Here is a 14,245-nt window from a genome sequence, read left to right as displayed (position 1 = left end):
TTTATCCATGGCAACTCATTTTGGCCAGTTTGTCCTTATTATTTAGTAGAATATATTTCTCTTGAGCACTATTCATCTCCCCTTTAAATATTGCCAAATGTTGATTTATCTCCTTGTCAATATTTTTCTCCAGCTTACCTCACTTACCTCCATCCTTATTCCTCATAGTTAGCTTTTTTCCAATTAACTACTTAGGTCCTTGTATTATATATATATATTATATATATATATTATGTATATATATATATATATATATATACATATCTCAATCAGGATCTTAAATCTTATATTATAATCACTACTCTCTAGATGCTATCCCACACTCGCTCATGTTAATACCTGGAATGGACAACATGGGTCAGTAGTTACTGACGTAGAATGCCCATCTACCTCTTGGCTGGCAAATCAAAAACGGGGGAAAAAATAAAATATATAAAATTAGGGTAATTAAAACTTCAGTGCACATGCTGAACCTGACATCAGCCATGATCTTACTGAATGGCGGAGCAATAAGTCTCATATTCCATGGGCGTTCAACCATGATAGCCATAAATCTAGCTACTGAGGTTGATTTGACAGCCTTATGGAAAGGAAGAAAGGACTTGCATTTATATAGTACCTTTCAAGATCTCAAAGGGCTGTACAGTCAATGAAGTACTTTTTACGTGTAGTAATTTTGTAATGTAGGAAAAATGCAGGCAATTTGTGCGCAGCAAGTTCCCACAGAAAGTAATGTGATAATGACCAGAGAATCTGTTTCAATGATGTTGGCTAAACTTTATGTATGAGTTGGATGTGTGGCTTTGAAACCATCTGCAGACTCCTTGATCAGTCAGCTCTGCCTATTATAACCCACAGCATTGTCAGTACCCCTCATCACCAGCAGCTTTTTTTAAAATTAAAAGGTACAAATTAAATACTTGCATGAACAAATGGAACATCAACACTGTGATATTGTATTGCTGTTTACTAACCCCACAGACCTCGGGCTGTCTCCGAGCAATAGTGCTGAAGTCTGAAAGAAATTTAACTGTTAATGTTCTCAGGCAGGAATGGAGGCTGTGCAGAGAAGAACCATTCACTTTAGGAAAAGGAGGTAAAATGGGATTAATCTGCCACAAACCCATAGCCTTGCACCACCCCTTACTCTCTCAGCCCTGGGCATTCTCAGTCAGGCAGCCTCACACATACATATACCCATGCAGACTGACGCCCTCATGCACAGACCTCATATGCAGTCTCACACAGACACTAGGCATGGTAAAATATACACTTCCACACAAACTAACCTTTGAATACAATGGATCCTTTTGATTACAGATCCTTTTTTATAATCCTGAGACAGTTATATTAATAAATAGCATTGCTGTGGGTCAGTGTCCACCATGCCTTTAATGAAGGACATGAAGCTTTGAAAATGCTTATTAGGTAAAATACAAAATACGTCGCCTCCAGCCATCTTGCTGGTCTCATTAGGAGTTTGTCATGTTATCGATGCATTTTCTGTCGGTATCATTGTTTAGCCCCATCCTGTTCACTACTATTAATGTCCAAGGCATAGAACAGCACCACCTGCTGCATTTGCAAAGAAAGGACACTGGAGTTCAGAGAAAATGGAATGATTTAAGGAGATTAAAAAGCAGCATAGGATAGTGCAGTAAGATTCAGGAAGTCATCAAATAAAACACAAGGGTCTAGAAGCACGTGGGTTCAAGATCAAATTTAATTATAGAAGACTTAAGCACATAATCTAGTCTGACACACCCAATGCAATACTGAGGGTGTGCTGCACCATTAGAGATGCCACCTTTTGAATAAGATGTTAAACCGAGGCTCTGTCTGCTCTCTCGGGTGGATGTAAAATATACTATCGCACTACTTGAAAAGAAGTGAGTTATCTCTGATGTCCTGGCCAATATTTATCCCACAACCAGCATCATTAAAACAGATTCTCTGGTCGTTATCACATTACTTTCTGTGGGAACTTGCTGCGCACAAATTGGCTGCATTTTTCCTATGTTACAAGATTACTACACTTAAGTACTTCATTGACTGTACAGCCCTTTGAGATCTTGAAAGGTACTATATAAATACAAATCCTTTCTTCCTTTCCATAAAGCTGTCAAATCAACCTCAGTAGCTAGATTTAAAAGCTTCAGCTACTTTCTAGGTTGCACGCCCATGGAATATGAGACTTATGCGCCGTAATTCAGTAAGATCATGGCTGATCTGGTTGTGGTCTCAACTCCGCTTTCCTGTCCGCCCCCTAACCCTTGACTTCCTTGTCTATCAAAAATCTAACTCAGCCTTGAATAAATTCAATGACCCAACCTCCACTACTCTCTGAGGAAGAGAATTCCACAGACTATTGACCCTCTGAGAGAAAAAACTCCTCAACTCTTTCTCAAAAGGGAGACCTCTTATGCTGTGCCAACGGGTTAAGGGCAGAAATTGGCCTTTATTAAATTGTATGCAACACTTAATTCAAATAGTGTAAATTGGTTCCAGTTGTGAAAATAATGTTTTCAGTTTGAATAATATTATGCTGATATGTGGTAATCTCATATCACATGGAATATCATTCGGGGATCCAGTCAGAGAAGATTTATCTAGAAGATTCAGAAGCATTAGCCTAGAATTTTCTTAAACCAGAGTAAATATCTGAACAAGCCTAAGCAAAATGCCTGCTGTGGTTGAGCAGTAAGTGCCCCAGTGTGAAAACTGACCACCATATCCAAAGGTAGATCCTATGACTGAAACCTCAGCAAAACAAGAGAGACACTGCACCCAGGGTGATTCCCACTGCACTGATTTCATTTAACTGAACAAATGGAAGTAAGGGATATATTATCCAAGCATGAGCATCCCAAATATCAGCAACTCTTGTGTCTCTGCTGGTGACTTTATTTTTGTCAAATGGGTTGATGAACATTCTATCCAATGTAAAACAGCCAGGCAGATGAGGAAGGTCCAGTTCTTGGCAATGTTGATCTCAGCTGGCTGGCAGTAAGGGACTATATAATTGGTGACAATGCCCATTGACTAGGCAGAGAAAATAATTGACCATGATTCCCTCTATTGTTCAACTTATATGGGAGAGATCATGTGTAGACAAACTGAATCTGTTATGATGTCCCTTCGTAGCTGAACAGCTATCAACACTCACTGTCTGGGCTCAGCTGGTAGCACTCTCACCTTTGGGTAAGAAAGTTTTGGACTGAATCCACACCAAGACTGAAGTACGTAATATAGGCTGATTCCTGAAGCAGTACTGAGGGAGTGTTGTACTCTCTGAGGTGCCGCTCTTTGGGAGAAGCATTCACCTAAGGTTCATATCTTCTATGGCGTCAGACTAGGCTAGCATCAGTCTGGAAGCGGACATCCCTATCAGGATGTGAGGACCTTCTCCAGTCTCAGTGCAAATGTGAAACCATACACTACTGGAATAGCTGGTCCTGGTGTGGAGTCCTGGTCCAGAATTTATGTGGAAGTCATCTTGACCTCCAGGAAATCAGTGGAACCCAGGCAGAAATGATTATAAACAGACCCTTTCTCCAGAGTTTCCTCCAGTCTTCCATTGTAATTACAGCCAATGATCAGGAGAATCCTCAAGGAAATTCAGGACCTTCCTGTTGAAGGAATTCTGTTGGCGAGATTCCATCATTAATACAGTGTAACCATGCTGATGCAATGTTAGCATATGAGTGCTTAACATGTTGGTATTACAATTCCATTAGCTGCTAGTTTAGCTGACCTACGAGAGTTAATACTTTTAAATACTGTCAATACCATTAAAGTAAGAGATAAAGCAATAACCACACAGTGCAATTTCATCTTCTAAAGGTTTAAACAACCACTAATTTTATTGAACTTGGCTTATACTCTCATTGATTCCAGGTAAACTTCAATGAACCTTTATCAATGCTTCAGAGACTAACTGAGGACTTAGAGTATCACGAATTATTGGACAAGGCAGCTAGATGCGACAATCCTGCAGAGCAGATGTGCTATGTGGCTGCATTCACTGTGTCTTCTTATTCAACAACCACCCATCGCACAGCAAAGCCTTTTAACCCTCTGCTTGGGGAGACGTTTGAGCTGGACCGGCTAGAGGAGAGCGGCTTCCGCTCGCTGTGTGAGCAGGTAAGGGGTTTCAGAGGGGATTTTGGTCATTGTCTGCGCACGCAGTCCAACAATTAAAATGATGTATCATAAACATTGACCAGTTATATAGCCTATAACTTTGTGATGGGAAGTTTCCATGTTATGGCCTCACTATTCTAAACTGAGTTGTGGGAAAGACATTCGGGGTTCAGAGGATTTTTTTATTTGTGCCTGGGATGTGGACATCACTGGCTAGGCCAGTATTTATTGCCCATCCTTAATTGCCCTTGAGAAGGTGGTGGTGAGCTGCCTTCCTGAACCGCTACAGCCATGTGGTGTAAGTACATCCACAGTGCCGTCAGAAAGGAAGTTCCAGGATTTTGACCCAGCGACATTGAAGGAACAGCGATATATTTCCAAATGAGGGTGGTGAGTGGCTTGGAGGGGAACTTCCAAGTGGTGGTGTTCCCATGGATCTGCTGCCTTTGTCTTCCTAGATGGTAGCCTTGGTGAGTTCCTGCAGTACATCTTGTAGATGGTACACATTATTGCTCCCCTTTAACTCCAGTTTTGCTAGGGCTCCTTGATGCGCCACCTGGGCTGGCACTAAACCATAGGACTCAGAGATTCCAGATCCAACCCTTGGTCTGGGATAAAATAGGAATTTCTGGACACTTCCTACCATCCTGGTAGATGCATGATACTTGATCACAGTCAGAAACTATACTAGAGGCTTTGATAGCCTTGGGTTCAGGGGGAAAATCGGCCAATTTTCCTCATCTATCCAGTGACAACATTCTGAAATGTTGTCAGTGTGGAGCCATTGAGTAGGCTCTGATTTGACCATTTCATTCGGTAACCCTTAGACAATATGTAATGGGAGTTGGAAACAAAGGAGAGAAATGAGCCCAAATGTAGGGCAGTTGTAGAGGTGTGTTTCAGCCTCCACCACTATGAATCATTCCTGATCCAGTGTATGTGTGCTGCTCCCAAACTTGAGCAGGCACCTGTTTGAAACAGCACCAGCCAATGTATGACTTGAACCCCCTCCTTTAGTCTCTTGCTGGGTACCTTTGTGTCAGCCCTTAGCTTCACTGTGGTCTTTCTGTGTTGTAATTCTGTTAGAATTCCATGAAGAGCTTTAGAGGTAGAGTTCTAGCATGTTGGGCCAAAGCAACAGTAGTCTCGGCCTCTGTGGATACACAAAAAGAGAGGGGATGCATGAGTGGCCAGATTCAGAGGGCCGTAGGAATCGGGCTGGGATGGAGGGCTGGAGGAAGAAGCAGAGGTTGGATTGGGTGAAGACTGTTTCCGTTTCCTCATAATTGTTGTAATTCTCTGATTTTGCAGCATTGTCACAGGTATGTTCTGATCAGCCATTCAGTTATCTAACTTCACAGAAAGGGCCCTGAGTAAAGTGTAAACCTGTCAATGTCCTAAAGAAAGTGATTAAAGATCAACTTTCATTTAACACAGACTTCGTGTTCCAGGAAGAAAGTAATCCCCTAAATGGCTACTCTTCTGGATTAAATACTACTGATAAAGAGCTTCAGACAGAATTAAGAACTACTTGAATTTAGAGCACAGAAACAGGCCACAGAGCCCAGCTAGTCCAGTGTTTATGCTGCATACTAGCCTCCTCCCAGCCTACTTCACTAATCCTATCAGCATAGCCTTCTATTCCTTTCTCCCTCATGCACTTAGCTATCTTCCTCTTAAATGCATCTACTTCATGTAGTGGTGAGTTCCGCACTCGTCACTCTCTGCGTAAAAATTCTTCTCTTGAATTTCATATTGGATTTATTATATTTCTTATATTTATGACTCCTGATTTTGGCAAACTGTACCTTCTGTTATTCTATCTTTTTTTTCTCGCAACTAAAATTGTGGATCTCCCTGCTTTCCTCAGTCTTCCCCTCCTCTTGCCATCTGCAGGCATCTAAAAACACAGACTGGGTATCCCTAAACCACGACATCTCTTCTGCTCTTTAACCATTTGACTATGAGCTTGACCCTTCACCTGAATCTTGCAGACTTATTACACTGGTTCAGTTGCTAACACTGCTGCTTACTAATCAGAGAGGTGTGTGCTCAGGATATACTCCAGAACTTGAGTAGCTAATCTAAGTTCAGAATCCAGAGGAATGTGCATTGTTTGAAAGTGCCACCCATCGACCTAGATATTAAACTGAGGTGCTATTCCAGTGGGTCAGGTGGAAAGCAGAAACCCCTGCTAGCATTTGAAAAAATGCAGAAAGTTGTCTTCGTGTCCTGGTCAACATTACTCCAACAGCTTACATCACCAAAATCTGATTAAGCCGCCATTCGTCTCATTGCTTTTTGTGGGATCTTGCTTTGTGCAAAATGGCTGTCACATTTACCTGTAACAACAGCCAATTATTCCATTAGAAGTCTTTGTATATGAAGCATTTTGTGATGTGTCTAAGAGAAGTGATGAGGTGAATTGTAGTATTGTTGGAGAAAAAACTTGATTACTAATCAGTTCAGTGATTCTGAATGCAGCCTTTTAAGTACGAGCAGAGCTTTTAACATCAACCTATTCAGTCTGAAATTCACTCGAGGGAAGAGACAGATCTTGTCAAAATGTTTGGATATTTTTGTTTAACTTTTATTTTAAAATGTTTTTGATCATCCTCAAATTGAGGGAATTTACTTTCAGGGCATGAGACAATCCCATTTCAAGCATACAGTATCGCACCAAGCACTCTCAAACTAGTTATAGTTTGGACAGAGACGAAAGAAAAAACTCCCTCTATTCACTCCCAGCCTTAAAAGACCATCCCCTATCATACTCTGAGACAGTTATTTCTGTTGTCCACAGCAACCATCCTCTGGCCTCTGTTACAGAGAAGAGGGGTTTTAATTTAAAATTGATTTGATTTCTCCTCTCACCACCCATCCGTAAACAGAAAGGTTTTTTTTTATTCCCCCCTTTTCAGCTGCACAAGACAATATTACAGGTCCTATTAAATTTTGGAAGGGTGGTGGGAGAGAGTCGTTATGTGCCTTCTTACCCTTGATCTGGATAAAGGATGTGTATTCCTGGTCTGGATTCTTGAAACAGTTAATGTTGCATCCATTAATAAGTTAAAGCGGTTTCAGGGCACCTTTGTCCTCGCCACTTTCCCCAGTTTTTCCTCAGTTTTCAGTGATTCAATCCACTATTAATAATCCCACAGCAAACTCGAGATAGGGTAAAATCAGAGGGTTAGTTTATTTTACACACAAACTCAAAATGTGGGAAGAGAATTTGCTATGTAGCCCCTGGTACATTCACACAATAAAAGACGGATAAGGGAAAGAAAGAGGCACAGGGCAAAGACCACATACTGAATAAGAATTATTGTTTCATCAGAGTCCAGAATCAAGCCCAATGGTGTATTCCTTCAGAGAGTTAACCAGATAAAACTGATGTGGGGGTAATCCACTTTTCCAGTAGTGCTGACTTCCACAGTGGGAGAAGCACATAGAGATGAATCAGCCTTACTGAGGGCCAGGCAATTTAAACCTAGACAGAGCTCTGTTTCTGCTGCTGCTTTATTAATGGAAGGTGGCAGACTGCCTGGATTCAGCTCCACAAGGCAATATTATAAGTTCTAGCTGGGTGGGTGAGTGAGGGGGGTCAGGTCATGTGACATAACTCCCACTTCTTCCCCTTGGTTTGGGTAAAGGATGTATATTCCTGGTCTGGATTCCTGAGATGGTTAATGTTGCGTCCATTAGTAAGTTTCAGCAGTTTCAGGGCCCCCTTTGTCCTCGCAGATGTATTGTCTCCGTTGACCAGAGCTCTGCCTTAGAAGTGTGAAGGGTCTTTGTGCATTTCCTTGGAATTTGATTTCTGCAGTCACGGGGGGCATTGGCGCCTCTTAGAAATAACAAAGCCTTGCAGTTTTTTGAAGGCTAGAAATTACCTTTTGCATGAGTCGTAGCTAGTCAGGCACTTCCTTCATGTCTTCTGAGCATGATACTTCTGTGTGATATTGTGAAGTATGGCACCTATGTGTGATATTGTGAAGCAGTGTTCAATCCTAGGGCAATTTTACACTGCAGGTCCTTGCCTACCAAGTCCTGCATTGGGCCTGTCCAGGATTATTTCACAAATGAGATCCTTATGAGAAATTTGCACTATTTGAATTTGCAATTGAAGATAGGCCTGAAGTAAAAGAACAGTGACTAACCCACTGCACCACTCAGTGGGAGACTTAAGGTTAGATATTCCAAACATTGACAATGGATAATCAATAAATCTAGCTCATAGTCCCACTCGTTACTTAATAACCAAAATAATGGGACTGTTTCTAATCATTTATTGACCCAGTTGTAACACTATTACACACATCAGCAAGACTTAAAAGGCTGCTAGACCCTTGAGTATTAAGAAATTGATGTTGCATATTCCCTACTGCACTATTATGCTGAAGATTGGAATCAGAATCTTCATATCTATAAATAAGACCTATTGAAGGCATATAATTATTGTCACTAATGACTACAGCTAATGAATGTGCATCTTAGAGTACTCTAAATGTCTGTTCATGCATAAATTAGAATATGTTAGGAAAATATTCCATCATGCTATTTTCTACTTTGGGTTATTTTAGATTAATATATCTGAAAATACATCTAGCTCTAACCCCATGGATGTCAAACTATCTCTTTCACTCACTAGGGCAAGTTATTTTCAACTTCATCCATTCTGAGAAAGAACCCAGCTCCCCAGCTTGTGAGAATTGTCAGCATGTTTATCCCTCTATTCCATCAGGGTACATTCACTCCTCTGTGTCCGTCAGACTTCAGGCATTCCATATGTCCATCCCTCCAACCCCAGTTCACTATCTATTCCTCCAGCTCCAATCCCTATGTGCCTCTCCCTCCATCAGTCCCTCAGTGTGCCTATCCCTCCAACTCCAATCCTTCTCAGTGTCTATCTCTCTATTTCCAGTCTCTCTCAGTGTTACTTCCGCCATCTCTCAATCCCTCAATGTTTCTCTCCCTCTATCTCTGATGAATTGGGTTCTTAGTCCTTCTATCCCTGGCGCTTCATTTTTCTTTCTCAGTTTTTTTGATGCCCCGAACCATTATATTCTATTGCAGCTATGTTCCAAGGGTGTATTTGTTGTTTCTGGTTGAAGTGCCATGAGCCATTTAGACGTATCCAGTAAGGCTGTAAACCTTGACATGAAATGAGTTCAACCCATCCAGACAACACTCCAGTGAAAGCGCAGAACTATCCACAAACCAGAAAGAGGATCATCTTCTAATATTGGAGTTGAGCAGTAGGGAGAAGAGGCTTTACTGTTCACCGACCCAGGCAGTGCCTGACCTTGGGAGTGTTTGATCCTGAGACTTGGTAAAAAACTGAAGGTTTCCCATTCCCTGGCATTGGCTGCTCTCACCACAAAGATCCTACTTATCGAAGTCCAAATTGCCTTCAAACCTAGGGGGGTCATTTCAACCTAACTCACTGGACAGGAATTCCACAGGAGAGGGTGGGACAGAGTTTTACACTCCTGCCCTATGTTGTACTGCACTGACTGCAGTGGAAGTTAGAATGGGCTGGGCATTCCAGCCGATCTCACCAGTTTCCTGATGGATGGGTTAGATTTAAATTGCTCCACTGCCATCCAGAAGGACAAGGGCAGCAGATAGATGGGAACACCACCACCTGGAAGTTCCCCTTCAAGTCACTCACCACCCTGACTTGGAAATATATTGCCGTTCCTTCACTGTCGTTGGGTCAAAATCCTGGAACTCTCCTCCTAACAGTATTGTGAGTACTACACCACATGGACTGCAGCGATTCAAGAAGGTAGCTCAACACCATAAGACATAGGGGCAGAAATTAGGCCATTCGGCGCATCGAGTCTGCTCAACCATTCAATCGTGGCTGATAAGTTTCTCAACCCCATTCTCCTGCCTTCTCCCCATAACCTTTGATCCCCTGACCAATCAAGAACCTATCTATCTCAGTCTTAAATACACTCAATGACCTGGCCTCCACAGCCCTCTGTGGCAATGAATTCCATAGATTCACCACTCTCTGGCTAAAGAAGTTTCTCCTCATCTCTGTTCTAAAAGGTCTTCCCTTTACTCTGAGGCTGTGCCCTCAGGTCCTTGTCTCTCCTGCCAATGGAAACATCTTCTCCACGTCCACTCTATCCAGGCCTTTCAGTATTCTGTAAGTTTCAATCAGATCACCCTTCATCCTTCTAAACTCCAACAAGTATAGACCCAGAGTCCTCAAACGTTCCTCATATGTTAAGCCTTTCATTCCTGGGATCATTCCCATGAACCTCCTCTGGACCCTCTCCAGGGCCAGAACATTCTTCCTGAGATACGGGGCCCAAAATTGCTCACAATATTCTAAATGTGGTCTGACCAGAGCCTTATAAAGCCTCAGTAGCACATCCCTGCTTTTATATTCTAGTCCTTTCGAAATAAATCTCAACATTGCATTTGCCTTCCCAACTACCGACTCAACCTGCATGTTAACCTTAAGAGAATCCTGGACTAGGAGTCCCTTTGCACTCCAGATTTCTGAATTCTCTCCCCATTTAGAAAATAGTCTATGCCTCTATTCTTCATACCAAAGTGCATGACCTCACACTTCCCCACGTTGTATTCCATCTGCCACTTCTTTGCCCATTCTCCCAACCTGTCTAAATCATTCTGCAGCCTCCCCGCCTCCTCAATACTACCTGTCTCTCCACCTATCTTTGCATCATCTGCAAACTTAGCCAGAATGCCCTCAGTTCCTTCAGCTAGATCATGAATGTATCAAGTGCAAAGTTGTGGTCCCAACACTGACCCCTGCAGAACTCCACTAGTCACCGGCTGTCATCCTGAGAAGGACCCCCTTATCCCCACTCTCTGCCTCCTGCCAGACAACCAATCTTCTATCCATGCTAGTACCTTGCCTCTAACATCATGGGCTCTTATCTTACTGAGCAGCCTCCTGTGCGGCACCTTGTCAAAGGCCTTCTGGAAGTCCAAGTAGATAACATCCATTGGCTCTCCTTTATCTAACCTACTCGTTACCTCCTCAAAGAATTCAACCATGCTGACTTTGCCCTATTTTATCATGCACTTCCAAGTATTCTGAAATCTCATCCTTGATAATGGACTCTCAAATTTTACCAACGACCGAGGTCAGGCTAATCGGCCTGTAATTTCCTGTATTTTGCCCACTCCCTTCTTAAAAAGGGGGGTTACATTAGCGATTTTCCAGTCCTCTGGGACCCTCCCTGACTCGAGTGATTCTTGAAAGATCACCACTAACGCCTCCACCATCTCTTCAGCTATCTCCTTCAGAACTTTGGGATGTAATCCATCTGGTCCAGGTGATTTATCCACCTTCAGACCTTTCAGTTTTCCTAGCACCTTCTTGGTAATGTCCACCATACTCACCTCTGCCCCCCCGACTCTCTTGAAGTTTGGGGATGTTAGTCGTGTCTTCCACCGTGAAGTACCTATTCAGTTCCTCCGCCATTTCTTTGTTCCCCACTACTACTTCTCCAGCGTCATTTTCCAACGGCCCAATGTCCAATTTTGCCTCTCTCTTACCCTTTACATATCTAAAAACTCTTGCAATCTCCTTTAAATTACTGGCTAGTTTATCCTCATATTTAATCTTCTCCCTCCTTATTTCTTTTTTAGTTGTCCTCTGTTGGTCTTTGTAGGCTTCCCAATCCCCTGGTTTCCCACTGCTCTTCGCACTTTCTCAAGCGCAACCTAGGATTAGATAATAAAATGCTGGCCCAGCCAGCAAAGCTCACAATCCGTAAATGAATAAAAGAAATTTAAAAATTTTTAGCAGCATAGCCGTATCAGAACGTGCTTACTGCTCCACAGTCAATGCCCAGCCAAGTGCCTCATGTTACATTCCACATGAGTTGTGTAACTCTCAATGACCTGCTTACAGTACTGTAGCACATCGTGCTGACTGGACCTGGTTATGTTATTTGTCTTTCTTTTGCAGGTCAGCCATCATCCGCCCGCTGCTGCCCACCACGTCTATTCTAAATACGGCTGGACCCTGTGGCAGGAAATCACCATCGCCAGCAAATTTCGTGGGAAGTACCTCTCCATCATGCCACTAGGTAAGGCTCTCACTACCTCACCTGTAATATTCCTGCAATTGAGAATAATGGGATCACTGAGAGCACATGTTGCATTAACAACAACAAAGCATAAAAAGAGTCATCTCGTTCAAAGAAGCACAGCTCAAGGCTCCGTTAGACTATGTGAGGTCATCAACGGGAGGTCTGTGTTTCTGACTATATTTTGCTCAGTTATAGCTCTTCCCCTGGAAAAGGCAATGTGAATCAGGGATCGACATTCCCACTGTAGGATGGTGCTTGTCTGCATGTGACAGTCAAGTGTTGAGTTTTACCATGAAATAGTTACATTTCTATCTCATTACTATCATCTTCACTGTTCCCAATTCATGTGACAGCCTGCTAAGGAAACCCCTTCTCTTGAAACACAGAAAATTGGACTTGGTTTAAAGGGATAGTCACAAAATTACAAAAATACCCTCTGAGTCACCAGGCATCCATCACTGCATTCAGTTTCCATCCTCTGCAACCAGCAGATTGCTGTCTGCCATTTTCTGGCAGTCAACATGGGGGTCTGAGTATCAAGTCATCTTCCTCCTTGCCCTTTGTGCTTTCCAGAGGGATTACTATCTCCACAAAGCTGTCGCTCACTCTTCCATTTGTCCCACACTTTCACCTACAATCATAGTACATAGAATCCTGATCTTTCATTTCCTCCCATCCTTGTCATTCAGGGCTCTGAAAATCCTTTCCATGCAAGGCAATGATTTAGTGCAACTCCAGTCAGATAAACTCTCAGTCCCACATACCGCATGCATTAGTGAAATACAAATAGGATGACTGCTTTGTCAAAAATCCTTCTTGTAATAATAAGCAGGATGCAGGTCTTCCTGTGGAGCATAGAATTTCTCTGGGTATGTCCTATTCCTCCCAAACACTCTTGAGTCCTTTGACCTGAGCGTTGACTTTATCTGTTAACTCCCTCCAGATTCCCAAACAGATTTCATTTCCTCCTGTCACGGAGAGAATGTATGCCATTCTTACTTCCTGTGATGTTTTGTATGGAAAGAGGTGTGCGTTTTATCACCCCTTTTAGTGTGTGTTCCGATTAAATAATTTCAGCAGAAAGCTTTTTGTGAGTTTAAAAAATGAAAAAGGTTATTTATCCTCACACACTTACCCTGACTTAAAAGCCACATCAAACACACTCGTTCTCTCACACTCAAAGATTAGATACGGATAAATGTCATGCACTTTTACAGATTACAGATGTCTCAGTCTCTGGTTAACAATCTTTGGCCTCCTGTGGCAGGACTGTGGTTTCTTTGATTCTTCACTTCTGTTATGACTGATGCAGTTGGTAAAGCTGAGTTATTTAAAAATCCCAGAGGGAAACTTTAAACAACTGCCATAACCTATAATTTTAAGTGTTATGCTTGAGATGTGACTCTAAATTCAGGAATCAGACCCCCAGTTCTCGAGGTTTTACATTAAACTAAATTAAACATTTTATTAATTTACACTGGTTAAAATATATATACACATGGCTACAAATTATTACTATCATAACTTTTAGCAAATTCCCAAACTAATTTCCATTAAGGCAACAGCAACCCATAGACTTAACCAAACAACAGGAAAAGCATTTTCACCTTACGAGTTCAAAATGAGGTTCTTTCACTTTGGTTGCTGTGGTGCTAGTTGGAGGCTTGCAGCTGCCTTTTGATCTCACATTGCCTCTGCTTTACACGCCCAAAACCTGCTGAAGTTATACCTAACACCACTGATTGAATTCAACTTCTCATTGCCTCACCAGCCTCTTTGAACTTCACCTTTTAACAATGAAACCTCTTTCATAATACCAATTTAATTAATAATATAAACGTATGGCTTGGTGACTACTAGAAAGGCGTCAGTTTTCATCCCACTTCTTGAATGCTTTATTCAAAAAATGCAGATGCACGCTATCTCTCTTACATATCAAAACTAGTACACATCAAAGCACCCAGACTAGCTGGCTTTAATCCAACTAAGACGCACCCGCAGACTAAACCTCTATTTTA

The 14,245-nt window shown here is 42.1% G+C and overlaps 1 protein-coding gene across 2 annotated transcripts in view; it reads left to right on the top strand.

The window, feature by feature from the left end:
- LOC121285910 (oxysterol-binding protein 2-like) overlaps positions 1-14,245 on the top strand; it is a 195,142-nt gene that overhangs the window by 165,056 nt on the left and 15,841 nt on the right. For both annotated transcript variants that reach the window (XM_041202852.1, XM_041202851.1), the window contains 2 exons: positions 3,898-4,143; positions 12,104-12,224. In XM_041202852.1, coding sequence (XP_041058786.1) covers positions 3,898-4,143; positions 12,104-12,224 — 367 coding nt within the window. The remainder of the gene's footprint in view (positions 1-3,897; positions 4,144-12,103; positions 12,225-14,245) is intronic.

Source organism: Carcharodon carcharias, chromosome 13, assembly GCF_017639515.1.
Source record: "Carcharodon carcharias isolate sCarCar2 chromosome 13, sCarCar2.pri, whole genome shotgun sequence".
Taxonomy (NCBI): domain Eukaryota; kingdom Metazoa; phylum Chordata; class Chondrichthyes; order Lamniformes; family Lamnidae; genus Carcharodon; species Carcharodon carcharias.
Note: the sequence above shows the minus strand (reverse complement) of the source record. Positions and strands in the feature narration are given on the sequence as shown.